At 60.1% G+C, this 12,827-nt stretch overlaps 1 protein-coding gene across 3 annotated transcripts in view; it reads right to left on the reverse strand.

The window, feature by feature from the left end:
* Positions 1 to 1,261: 1,261 nt before the first annotated feature.
* The window catches only part of STARD8 (StAR related lipid transfer domain containing 8), a 42,208-nt gene continuing 30,642 nt past the window's right edge, over positions 1,262 to 12,827 (reverse strand). For all 3 annotated transcript variants that reach the window (XM_082289492.1, XM_082289494.1, XM_082289493.1), the window contains 13 exons: positions 10,641 to 10,712; positions 9,209 to 9,290; positions 8,094 to 8,157; positions 6,468 to 7,807; positions 5,662 to 5,835; positions 5,045 to 5,204; positions 4,580 to 4,778; positions 4,238 to 4,448; positions 3,953 to 4,067; positions 3,470 to 3,685; positions 3,032 to 3,249; positions 2,696 to 2,872; positions 1,262 to 2,587 (listed from right to left, as the gene is read on the reverse strand). In XM_082289492.1, the coding sequence (XP_082145618.1) occupies positions 2,470 to 2,587; positions 2,696 to 2,872; positions 3,032 to 3,249; positions 3,470 to 3,685; positions 3,953 to 4,067; positions 4,238 to 4,448; positions 4,580 to 4,778; positions 5,045 to 5,204; positions 5,662 to 5,835; positions 6,468 to 7,807; positions 8,094 to 8,157; positions 9,209 to 9,290; positions 10,641 to 10,712 (3,146 nt within the window). In that variant the 3' untranslated portion in view covers positions 1,262 to 2,469. The remainder of the gene's footprint in view (positions 2,588 to 2,695; positions 2,873 to 3,031; positions 3,250 to 3,469; positions 3,686 to 3,952; positions 4,068 to 4,237; positions 4,449 to 4,579; positions 4,779 to 5,044; positions 5,205 to 5,661; positions 5,836 to 6,467; positions 7,808 to 8,093; positions 8,158 to 9,208; positions 9,291 to 10,640; positions 10,713 to 12,827) is intronic.

Here is a 12,827-nt window from a genome sequence, read left to right on the forward strand (position 1 = left end):
AGTCTCTGCAAAGCAGAAGTTGGAGGAAAACACTTTTGGACTGATCAGCTGGTGGTGCTGAGTGGAGGCACATTTGGGAGCGTGGCTGGGGTGAGCCCAAAAGCCCTGGGGTGGCTCCAGCCAGCTTTGCAGAGGTTTTAGGGTGTTAATTAGTGTCTGCACCCAGCACAGCATCATGCAGAGGGGTGAGAAACCTCTTCATTCAATCCACTGGGGACTTGGGACCCAGGCATGGGGACATTGTGAGGCAGGACAGGGTTCCCTGTGGGTGTCCCTAAGAGCTCACACCCTTCCATCAGTGGGATGCCTGCATGGGTCCACAGAGTGCTGCCACCCTGCTGGGGCCCTGGAAGGTGAAATGCCAGCTTGCCCTCCACCCCAGGATGGGAAGGGTACCCTCTCCAACCCAGTGCTGGAGCCTTGGCCATGGGTGGATTTGGGACGAGCCAGGGCTGCCCCATTGTCTCTGCCCCCATTAGTGCTAAAAGCAAGAGCAGTCTCGCTGCTGCCAATCCCACACTTTAGCCAAGCTCAGAGAGGGATTTCTTCCTCTCCAGGCTTCAATCTTGCAGCCTTCAGCACCATCATCTTCACCTACTCCAGCACATTCTACTCTATTCCCACCACTGCTTCCAAAACAGTGGAGACAGGCGTCTGCTCCAGGGAATTCACCAGCACAGTTCCGGTGGTTCTTCTTCACCGGCATCACTGATGCTGGATGCTGATCTTCCTCCTCAAGCTGCTCTCCCTGCTGCAGGTGGCAATGCCAGGAGAACCCCAAACCCTGGCAAGGCCCTGAAGCACAGCTGAATATGGGAAATGCTGGGTTTGAGTCTCTTCACCCACGCGGGGGCAGCCCCAAGGCCGCACATTGCTCAGCCCTGGGCTGCTCCGATGCTGGAGAAGCCCTGAGCACAGAGGTTTCCTCATCAGCCAGCAGATCTTGTTAGTAGTTTATTAATTGCACGGATGGGAAGAGCAGCCCCGATCCAAGTCAAACAACTGCTGCAGTTTCATATGATACAAAACAAAAGTCCCTTAAATACAAAATACGCAGCTCTAAGTGAGCATCACCTGGTGCTGAGCTCTGCCACCAGAGTTATATATTAATATTCCACCTGTACAAGTATTTATAGATAGAAAAAAAGAAACACTTTAAAAAAATATCAGGAGAAATTTCACTCCCCCACATGTTAGTTATATTTTTTTATATATATATATATATAAAAAATACATATATATAAAAACACAGACTAGAGGCTGATTTGTGCTTTGTTTTTTTACCAAAAGACAGACAGACAGACAGAGACAGTTACGGCCCAACTCACACTGGGGGTCCCCAGCTCATGGGTCGTGTTGCCTCCCAGTTGGAACGATGTCTGGGAATTTGGGTTCCTGCCTGGATGGAGAAACCAGGTCATCTCCTGGGTGCTCACAGTTCCGGTGAACAGTTCCTTCATGAAGGGAAGGAAGAAGGGGTGGAAAGCAGAATGGATGTCTCTGCAGGGAGTAGGTGGGCATGGGCCATGTGTAGCTGCCCAAAGAGGGGCGAATCCCAAACAACTGCCCCTCCCTGCCATCCCTCCTCCCTCTCCGGGTATGGCCCTCAACACTGAGGGCAGCACAAAGGAGGAGCTGGTCTGGGGAGTCTCTCCCCACCTCGATGCCTCTTTCCAGGCATTGCCCCTTCCCACTGAGGCGCAGCTGCTCTGGGGCTCCAGCAACGTCCTGCCCCATGCAAGTAACAGGTCGGCTGGTTGAGCGATGGCCTGGGCTTGAAACGTGGTCCATCCACCCCTCCTCCCAGTGACACCCAGTGCAGAGAGAGGGCTTTTAGCCAAGGAAGAGCAAGGCACAGGAGTACAGGGCTGCTTCTTCCATGAATTCAGCACCAATGCTGCGACAGGTTCCATCTGCCCCTCAACAGGGGCTGGCACTTGAGCTGTACCTATGTATCCATAGGCAGCCCCCTCCTCCCAGAACAGCAGCCCCTTCCACTACCACACAGTGACTCCCTGGCTGTCCCCACCGGGTGACACCACACACAATCCCCTCCTCGCTGCCCACCCTCCACTTCCCAACCCCACTCTGCGACCTGCAGACACGGCCCCATTTTCCCCGCTCGCTCCTGCCACCTCACTCCACGCTCCTTTGTCCCTGCCGTTGCTCCTGGCTTGTGTGGGGGGGCCCAGCTCCTGCCACAGGGTGCATCCAGGGGTCACCCCATGGCCACTCTTTCCCTCTGCTCCCCCGCTCCTCCTGAGGGACACCACGGCTTCCCTTCCGCGGCCCCACAGCCCCCGGACCGTGGGACAGGACTGCCCAGCCCGGGGTGAAAGGATGTTTATAAATATGTGCCTCTGTCTCCTCCTCCACGGGCACTGCCCATGCCATGCTTCCTGCTGAGAGCCCCCGTCTGGATCCACTGGCAAGTCCATGTCTGACAGGACAGAGCATCTTCCTGGTGCCTCAGATCTTTGTCTCAGGGCCGTTGGGACTCAGGGCTGGGAAAGAGTCTCGTATCCTCACCAGCTCCATGGCACAGAGGTGGCCAAAGACCCTGTTGTACCACTCGGGAGACCGGCCCCTGGAGAAGGGAAGAGGCAGGAGGGGCTGAGTGGGCAGGAGAGACCCTGGCAACATCATGGAGCAGCACATCCTGCTGCTCCATCCCCTCCCCAGAGGGCCCTGTTACCTGAGGTCAGCCCTGCAGATGTGGGTCACCCGGGAGCGGCCCATGGCGCTGGGCTCGATGAGGTACTGGGACGTCAGCACGATGGCCTTGACCCCTCCCTCCACCGGCACCTTGTCGTGCTCCACCGAGAGGGAGCTGAGCAGGCAGGCTCCCCGCGGCAGGTCCGTGCGCCAGCGCCTGCAACAGAGCGGGAGTCGCCGTGTGCCCACCATGGGGTCCACAGCAGGATCAGACACCGGGGGAGCCCACACAGCCCGGGCTGGAGGAGATGGGGCTGGAGCAGAGGGGATGCACCAAACCGAGCCCAGACCCCCCGCGGGTCCCGGCCGCCCTCACCGGAGCACCATGCAGTCCCTGCGCGGGTGCGGGGCCATGCTGTCCGTCACGTAGTGGTACACCTCCATGTCCTTGTCCAGCGCCTCCACCACCCTGCTCTGCAGCAGGTCCTCGTCCCACAGGTGACGCTCCCGCAGCACCCGGTGCAGCACCGTGGCGGGAGGGGCCTCGACATCTGTGGAGACCTTCCACAGGCGCAGAGGGTGCCCGTCCCCGACCTGAGTGGATGAGGTGGGGGTCACACAGACTGTCTGTCCCACAGGACCCCCAGTGCTAACCCCTGAGCAGCTTCACTGATGGCTCCCACTGCCACAGAGCAGCACAGTCCCATCTGCTGGCTAGTGAGGGATGGGGTGGGACCTGCTCTGGCTACTGGAGAGGTCACCCCAAACACATTTCCCTGCATGTTCTCAAGCCCTTCCACACAGTGGCATTTACCTTTTTGCAGGACAGCTCTGTGTTCAGGGGCCCTGCTGTGCTCAGCCACCCCTTGAATTTCTCTGACGACTCTTTGAGCAGGTTCTGGACACTCTGCTCAAAGTAGGAGTGTAAATCCTTGCTCTCCCCCTGGCACACCAAGTCAGCCAGGGGATGGGGATAAGTGTCTGCGGCCATATAAGAGCTGCTCAGCTGCAGCAAGATGTCATGGGAGACCTGCAAGCCAAAAGCACACGGATGTTCAGCAAGGCAGAGGGATCCTGTGGGGACTCTGTGAGTGGTCCTGGACGGACAGAGAACCATAACTCATTCCCCAGGGAGTGGGGAGGATGGACATACAGCCTGAACCATCTCCTGCCCCAGGAGATGCAGCTGGGCTTGGCCCCAGGCTGATTGGCTGGTAGCAGCTGTCCTCACCTCAGGACTCCAGGAAGGTCACACCTTCCACAGGCAGCGCTGGGCTGGGACACCATTGCCACCCACCTGGAAGAGCTTCTTGCAGTCAGTGATCATATGGGAGAGCCCCTGCGTCGCAGCCATGTTCTCATTGAGGTCCTTCTGGTCCGGTTTCCCCATGGTTCCCCTCTTGTGTATGGCCCTATAGATACATATGCCAGGTAGTGCTGGCACCAGTGGGCACCTCTAGACCCCCATGACTCTCACTGGTGTCACAGAGCAGAGCCAAGAGCACCCCGTGTCTCAGCATTCCCTGCTGGCCCCCTCCCACAGCGGGCAGGGAAGGGGCACTGGAGCTCAGCCAGCCCTTACCTGGGCGATGTGCTTTCCTTCTTGGACACGTTGAGGTGGAAGATGGAGGGGGCCAGGCACACAGCCAGGTTCCCAGCCGTCATCTGGTTCTCCTCGGCTGAGGCGATGTCACTCAGGAAGTAGAGCAGGGTCTGCAGCACCTCCCGGTTCTCGTCTGGCATGAGGATGATGGCGGCCTGCACTGCCTGCAGCCGCTGCTCCTTGGACACGACTGCGAGCACAGGGCAGCGTCAGCTGGGCCTCCCCACGGCCACCACCCACCCGCTCCCGCCACCTCTGTCCACGGAACGGAGGGACCCCTCCTCCCCGAAGACCTCGAGCTGCCCCCAGCCTGGCCCTTACACTGGTAGATCTGCAGGAAGGTGTCAGTCAGCTTGCTGGTGAAGATGGGCTCGGGCAGGTCGCGGAAGTACTGCTTCAGCAGGTCGGCCACGTCGTACGCTGACTGCCCCGAGTAGTTGACGTTGTCGGGGCTGGTCTCATTCATGTGCCGGAGCGCCTGGATCCGGGACTTCACCCCGGACTTGCGGAAAATGCCAACCTGCCGGGGCAGAGCAGGGGGTGAGCAGGCACAGGCCTGGGTGGGCACCCCTGGGACAGGCAATGACACTCCCTCCCCAAAGTGCTCATCCCTGAACCCAGAGGAGACACTGAGTGAGGGATGGCCAAGGGGACACTGCTGGGTTCCCACAGACAATCCCACCCTCCCACTTCAGCACACACCACAAGAGGTGAACAAAAGGACCCCGAAGGCTATTTTTTTTCCCCCCAAATCCCAGTGCTGCTGCCCGGCAGCCACGGCCTCACCTGGTCCAGGCACTGGCTGCGCAAGTAGCGCATGGCCTGCTGGATGCTCTGGGGCAGGGGCTGCCCTGTCCGCTGCACGTTGACAATGGGCGGCACCCCAAATACCATCTTGTCCCGGTAGTCAGGGACTTTACTCCGCTTCATGAACTTGGGAACAGTCCTGCAGAGTGGGACAAAGAGACACCCATGCAACAATTGGTGCCCTCAGTACCCCCTCACAGGGGGAGCAGGACACTGGGAACACACACACATTTCTGCAGTGTTTGCAATACAAGCAAGGCAGCTTCCCAGCAGGAATGGCAGCACTTTTTATTAAGCCAAAATGCTTTGACACTTGGCTATGAAAATAAACCACTGTCCCACTCTCTTATGTTGCTGCAGCACTTTTAATGCCCCACGGACACCTGCAGCCCCCCCAGTGGCAGATAATGCCAGGAGCCCCCCTGGATGCCCAGATGATGCCAGGAGCCTGGGGCTCAGCCCTGGCTCACACTTGCCAGAGCAGAAAGCCCTTGGTTTGGCTCTTCCCCTCCACACCCCGAAGCTGCCCCAGGCAGGGGGCACAGCATGAGCTGCAGCCTGTGGGCCCCATTCTGGTCCCCCTCGCCCCAGCTCACCACGTCCAGGCCTGCTTGTGGGGCACGGAGTACTTCTCCATAATGGCAGTGAGCCGGAGCAGGGAGCACTTCTGGAGCAGGTTGAGCTGGGCCGATGACTGGCGGTTGATCTCCAGTGAGGCCGAGTTCAGGCTGGGCCGGTGTGAGTTCTGGAAGCTGTGCCAACGCAGCTTTCTGGGGACACACAGGACATTCCCAGCTAAGGAAACCCCCACTGCTCTCTATTCCTTCATGGTTACTGCCACGTCACCCTCCAGCACCAGCCAAACTGGGTGAGGAAAGCCACAGAACTAGGCAGCAGCCGTAGCTCTCCTGGGGAAAGCCCCAGGGCACACTGGCACAGGGGTAGGCACGTGCCTCCTACGTTTACGCTTGTTATTAGTTAATGAAAAACCTTTGAATCACGGGTCTGTGCAGGCAGACAGGACCGGCAGCGGTGTCCCTGCTGGAAGTGCTGGCAGCGGTGTCCTGCGGCCACCAGAGCGCACCAGCGCCCCGCGCTGCGCTCCCCTGCCCGCACCGTGCGGCTCCAGCAGCATTCCCCCGCTCCGCCCACTTCTGCCTCCCGGGAAGGGACGATCGTCCAGGCCCCCGAGGACGGGATCCGGCGCTGCTCCCCACACCCATGGGCTGTGCACGCCTCCCTGCTGCAGCAGCCCCGTCCCTGGGAGTGTTCACGACCAGGCTGGACGGGGCTTGGAGCAATCTGGTCTAGTGGCAAGTGTCCCTGTCTATAGCAGGGGGCGTGGAACGAGATGGTCTCGATGTTCCTTTCCCACCCAAACCATCTTGGGATTCTCTGATACCTGCAGGGTCTTGTGAGTGATGCTCCCACCCCCGAATCTCGGCGCTCCCGTGTCTCAATCTCTTCAGCCTCGTTGAGGGAGTTCCCGGTGCTATCAAAGTCACTGGCAGAGGTGCCAACATCCGACATGGACTGTTCTTCGAAATGCAGGTTGGAGGGTTCCCCTCCCGAGTCCGACTCCTCCTCATCCTCCTCTTCTTCGCCCCCCTCCTCCCCATCCAGGCCAGGGGAGATGGCTTTACACCAGAGTTCCACCTTCTGCTGCAGCCCCCACATGTGCTGCAGGATGTCGTCGAGGTTCTCGAAGGTGACCTCTCCGTCCTTGCAGAAATCCTCGCTGCTGCCGAACTCCGGCACGTTGTCGTAGACGCTGACGCGGCTGCCCAGGGAGCTGCAGGAGCCTCGGCGCCGGCAGGCAAAGCCCCTCGGGGAGGACGAGTCCTCCACGCTGCTGCTGCTGCCGCCCTCGCCCAGCCCCACAGCCGCGCTCCCTGGGTTCCAGTGGGCCAGGGAGCTGCCGCCCAGGGGACACAAGCTCTCGATGGAGAGGGATTTGGGGAAGGTGCCGGGCTTGTGGTCACAGGGGATATAGACCAGGCAATCGCCATGGCGAGCCCGGCGCTGGCACTCGGCAGCAGTGGCCGTGTCGTAGTCCTCCAGGTAGACTCCGCTGCGTTTGGGGTCAGAGCTCCCCTTGGTGCCCGCGGGGCCGAGCAGGCGGTTAGTCCTGTACGATACTGAGAAGAAGTGTTTTTTGCTGTGGAAAGAGGCAGGTATCCCTCTTTTAGAGGAGTTGGTCCTGGTGGCTGCAAGGTCCCCATTACTCTGCAGGGAGCCCCATCCCGGTGGGAGAGTGGCGCTGCTGTGTGGAGCCACCCTCCTGTCTGGGCTGGGTTTCTGCTTGTCCTTCCTCCGCAGGGACTCAATCCGCTTCAGGAAGCTGCGAGACCGTCGCTTCTTCGGCTTCTCCTTAGAGCCCCCTCCCTGCCCCGAGGGCTGCTCCTGCGCAGAACCCTCGCTCCGGCTGCAGCTGGAGGCGTTGACAGTGGCACGGAGGGGGGACGGGGGCTCGGACGGCGTGGCCGCAGTGCCTAGTGTGCCGCCCGTGCCACCCACGCTGCCCACGCTGCCCGTGCTGTGCAGGGACGTGGCCTCGGGGTTGGTGCTGAGGTCCGTGAGGACACTCTCACGGCTGGACACCGGGTGCATGGTACAGCTCAGGGCCTCTGAGCCCTGGGACAGGACATCAGCGGACCCCACCCGGGACCATCTTTTGCTGTCCCTCTGGAATGCCCACCGGTTGCTGATGGCACACTGGTCTTCCTCCTCAGAGTCTTCATTCTGTGGGCAGTTGAGAATAGGGGATGATCAGTTGGCTGGAGCCAAGGAGGGTCAGCACATCCCCACACCTCAGAGGGGCACAGCCACCAGCACGGCGCCAGGTGGGGAGGAGAGCAGCGTGTTCACTCCCTTTAACCAGCTCGGGACCCCTTTGGCAGCAGAGGCCTCCAGGAGCCACTCTGTGCCCAGGGCAGTCCTGCAGCTCGCCAGGACACTGCCCTGCCATCGAGCACATGATCCCCTGCACCCCTCAGCCCCTCACCTGCCTCAAGCATCCGGGACTTACCTGTTTACGCTGAAAGTGAACATCCAGCTTCATGGAGGCACAAGTGTTCAGGGTCATCAGCCTCCTGCAAGAAACAGAGCGGCTTTACCCTGGTCCCAGCCCCTGTCCCAGCCCTGCTACGGACACAGGGATGGCTTTGGCTTCTTTTAATTTTCCTGCCTCAGAGCCTTGGCTGTGCCTGTCACCTGTCATTCGCTCCACGGGTCAGAGGGACACCCGACCAACAAGGGGACAATGCCAGCAGATGGTATCCCAAGCCAGGCCATGCCCATGCCAGCTGCTGGGGCCACTGGCTCTGCAAGTGGGCAGGGGTGACCTGCTCCAGATTATTAAAGCAAAATCACCTCAGAAACTCCTGCACCCCAGACAGGGAATGACTAAAGGACCTGAAAGCTCAGAGAAGGAGGGACAGGCGGAGATTTCCCATCACCTCCTGCCTCACTGCACCCAGGAAATGGCGCGGGGATCCCCTCCTGCCCAGCACAGCAGCCTCTCTGCCGGGAAATAAGAAACAAACCCTGTTCCCGCCTCTTCTCTGTTCTAGTGGGAGGGACAGCGCTGAAGCGCAGGGACACGGCTGTGATGACGTGTCCCGAGAGCCAAGGCAGGGCTGAGTCACCCTCAGCAGCACTGAGTGACACACGGCCTGTCCAGACAGACCATCCGGTCAGCGGCCTGCTTTGGGTGCCAGCTCTGGCTGCCTGAGTCCCCCACACGCTGCTCCCTGCACACCACTCCAGGCAGCTCCCGCGGCTGCTCCCAGACTGCAGCTGCAGCAGCGCCGTGCCCAGGTGGAAACGCCCGGCCGGGCTGCGTTGCCCGGTACCGGGATGACCAGCGTCACACGGAGCATAAAAACCTGTTGTTTCCCTGGAACCACCCAACACCAGCAACGCTACCTGATCTGAACGACGGAGTTCTCACTGCAGAGGGAGCCAGAGCGCTGGAACGGGCTCTGAGCCCAGGCAGGGTGCAAGGCAGGCACCCCACTGAGCCCAGCACTCCATCAGGCACCCACTCTGCAGTGCCCACTGCCCCATCAGCCTGGACAGCTGCCGTTGTCTGTGGCACATCCCCGTGCTGATTCCATGTGCAAGGGGGCAAAGGAGTGTTACCTGCACAGGGATTTGAGGGAATCCTGGTCCAGGAAGCTGTGGTCCTTCTTCACAGCACTGATGTCAAGAGGGAATGATGACTCTGGGAAGGAAAGTGACATCAGTGGCAGATCCCGAGCCAGCTGCTCCATCAGAGACAAAGAGCAGCAGTGGGCATGGGAAGAGGAGGAGAAACCCAAGCGGCTGGAGAAGACCTGGAGGTGGTGCATGCCCAGGGTCCCTGGGCACAGCTCTTTCTAGGTATGTTAGGCGAGGGTGATACGGTGCCTGAGGGCCTCCATTCAGTTCCCTGCTCATGCCTGTGCACTCAGGGACAGCTCTGCTGGGATCGTGCATGTGAGACCTGGACCCTCCACCCCAAGGGTCTCAATCCATCTGTTCATGAAGCCATGGAGTGTTATCACCACAGGAAGGGAAACAGAGGGAAACACTTGGAGGATGTGGGAAGTTCTGTAGCGAGAGGCTGGAGAAGGGTTAGTTCATTCCTGGTCTCCAGCACCAGCACCGCTCCTCGCTGCCCAGCTGTGAGCACTGTCTGGGGCCAGCACCTGGGGCTGGGTGTCCCGGCAGGAACCCAGCCTGTCCTTGCACGTGAGGCCTGCCTCCCAAAATAGGCACTGGCAGCAAACATGCTGCTCATAAAGGCATCACCGGGGGGCTGGTGCTGCGGGGGGCGGGGGAAGTGCCCAGCCGAACAATGGCCGTGGCTGCGGCTGCCGGAGCCCCGCTTCCCGCTATTGTCCAGCCAGACGGGGCCGGCTGCAGCCACCGCTCCTCGCACCAGCCCCAGCCGGGATCAGGATCCCAGCACGGCTTCCAAGTAAACACAGCTGAGCCTGAGGCAAGAGCCACCGCCACAGCCACCTTGCCACTGCCCTGGGCGCCTGGCACAGGAGCTGGGAGTAGGAACGCCGGCTGGGTAATGCCCATGCCCCGTGACCGGGGAGGCGCAGGGACATGGTCTGCTCCAGGCAGGGCTCGCTGAGTGCTCAGGAAGGGCAGGCTGGAGCAGGGCAGGGGTTGTGGGAATGGGGAGGGACGGAAGGAGAGAGAACATGCTTGCTCTCCACATTACCTACACTGGCTGCCCCTACGCTCCCACCCATGGCAAACACTCCCTCAACCTCTTCAGAGCTGATGGCTCTCCAAAGCCTGGCTGCCCTTGGCCGAAGCAGCCGCCCCAGGATTCCTCAGAGCCCTGCCTGAAGGGGAAAAGTTCAGGAATGCAGGGAAGTTAACTGGCTGGTTCTCCAGGCCATGGCCAAGGGCTCAAAGTGTTACACACACTCATATAATCAAGTGAACAATCCCCTTTGTTCCCTCCTCTCCCTGGAGCTGTGGGCGCTGTCCCTGCAGCCCCGCTTGGAATCTGGATGAGATACAGGCTCTGAGCAGGTACAGAGCAGGGTCAGAGGCAGGAGGCAGCTCTCACCTTCGTACAGCTGGGCATACTGGGGGAATCCTGCTGCCCGTAGCCAGTCACATGCTTTCTTGGCTTCAATTTCTGGAAGAAAACAAAGAACCAGCCTGAGCATCCCACTAGCAGCAGCAACACCTCCAGAACACAGCCCACTCCCCCTAGAGCCCTGACACCAAGCCCACGTTCCATATGCACAGAACAGAGGAGATGCATGGCCGCAGAGCTGGGGTTCCCACCAGCAGCAGGGTCCTGGGCAGACACAGCTCAGCTGCAGCTCTCTGCCAGGACCGGGCAAAGAGCAGGAGGTGACAGTGATGCCACCTGAATGACAGGGCCACAAGACACAGTTTTAACCTTCTGATGAAACATTTTGTTTCTGAACCCACCAAACCAAACACAGTTCTTGGCCAGGCAGGAGAGGAAGATCTTTCTTTGTAATCATGAGTTCAGAGCTCATCAAAGCTCGGGGCTGATCACTTCTGCAAACATCCCCTAGAAAAGTGTGCCAAAGGAGCCCTTCCTCCCCACCTCCTTCCCACCACCCAGCCCTTCCCACCTCTTCTTCAAGCTGGTGTTCATCCCAGTGGGCACCAAACCCTTGGTGGGGTTCCTCACCCCTCACCCAGCTGGTTCCCACCCTTCACTCAGGGACCAGCCTCACCCAAATGAGCCCATTCAGCAGCCAGCAGTATTTCCCAGGAAATTCCTCCAATTTAGAGAACTTGAGGGAAAGCAGCCCAGAGCTCCTGCAGCCACAGCAAGTCATTGCCAAGTGTCAGCACCCATTGGCCCCATGATGTTTCTACTGCTGAGGGTGACAACATTTGACCTCAAGGGCAGAAAATCCCTTGGCAGCCTCAGGGTCTGGCCTGTCTCTCCTGGAGGCACCATCTGGCACAGAGTGGGCTGAGGCTAGACCCACCCAGCACTGGAATACCCCGATTCCATCCCCATCCGCCCACTGCCTCGGCCCAGAGCTCTGGCTACAGTTTGCATTCCCAATTCCAAGCTTACAGCAGTGAAAAAAAAAGCTCCAAATAAGCAGCTCAATTCAGGACAGGACCAAGCCAAAACCCTGGACCCAAATACTTGGCAAGTTTTGGGAAGAAGTTTTGGAATGAGCATCTGGATCTGGGTCCAAACCTCACAGCTGTCATTAGCCATGCCATGAGTCCTGCCAAAACCCAGGGCTGACCCCTTCTGCCCCCAACAGGGCTCAGACCCAGCAATCCCAGTGGAGAACTCAACCCTGGAGCTATCCTGGGCCAGCTGGTCCATGTGGAGCACCACATCCCTCCCAAAGAACCTGACACCCCGTGGGCAGGGCACCCCATGGCTGCATCTGTCCAGCAGGAGGGCACCAAGACTGGTGGTCCCTGGGAATGCTCTTTGGCCATGCCAGCTCTGGCAGCAGATCCCTCCCACGCTCCCGGGATGGACAGGACCCAGGGACAGGCATTTCCCACAGCCCCTGCCAACAGACCTGCCAGTTCCCGCTCCTGCTCGACTCTGCTCCCCCTTCTCTCCCAATGGAAATTCCATGGGGCCAATCCCAGCCAGCGACTGCAGCTCTGTGTGCCCCCAGCCATGAGCAAAAACACCAACCTCCCACCTGTGCCATGGATCCTGCCCCAGGGACGGGTCTGGCAGAGGGCAGCAGGAGCAGGGCCGTGGCAGCGCTTACCCCTGCCCGCAGCAGGGCTCAGCTGGTGCCAGAGCATGGCCGGGCACCGACTGGGGCCACACCGGAGCCCGGTGACACCCAGCGTGGCCACAGCCGCCCCGTCAGGCCGGGAGCAGCCAGGGCAGGGCTGCAGCAGGATGCTCTGCGCGGGACTGGGCTCGGCCACCGCTCATCCTGGTGGAAACGCGGAGTCAGAGCACGACATTTCCTTCCCTCCGCCGCCTCCCCCACGCAGGGGCTGGCTGGGGGCCAGGGCCCTGAGCCTCCGCCTCTCCTCAGCTCTTCAGGAGCCAGGTCCCCGCTGTGGCAAGTCCTGCATCCCCCCAGAGCCCCTCAAACAGGGAGAAGGCCCCTAGAGCAGGGGGGGCTTTGACAGCCCAAGCTGACCCCTTCTCACATAGAAGTGCTGTCACAGAAAAGGTTTCCAAGTGTCCTGTCCCAGAGGGAGTCAGCAGCCAGCTTCCTCCTCTTCCTGCCCTTCCCATGGACGTGCTTTCCCAGGGAAGTGCAGGAAA

Source organism: Coloeus monedula, assembly GCF_965178545.1.
Source record: "Coloeus monedula genome assembly, chromosome: 12".
NCBI classification, from domain to species: Eukaryota; Metazoa; Chordata; class Aves; order Passeriformes; family Corvidae; genus Coloeus; species Coloeus monedula.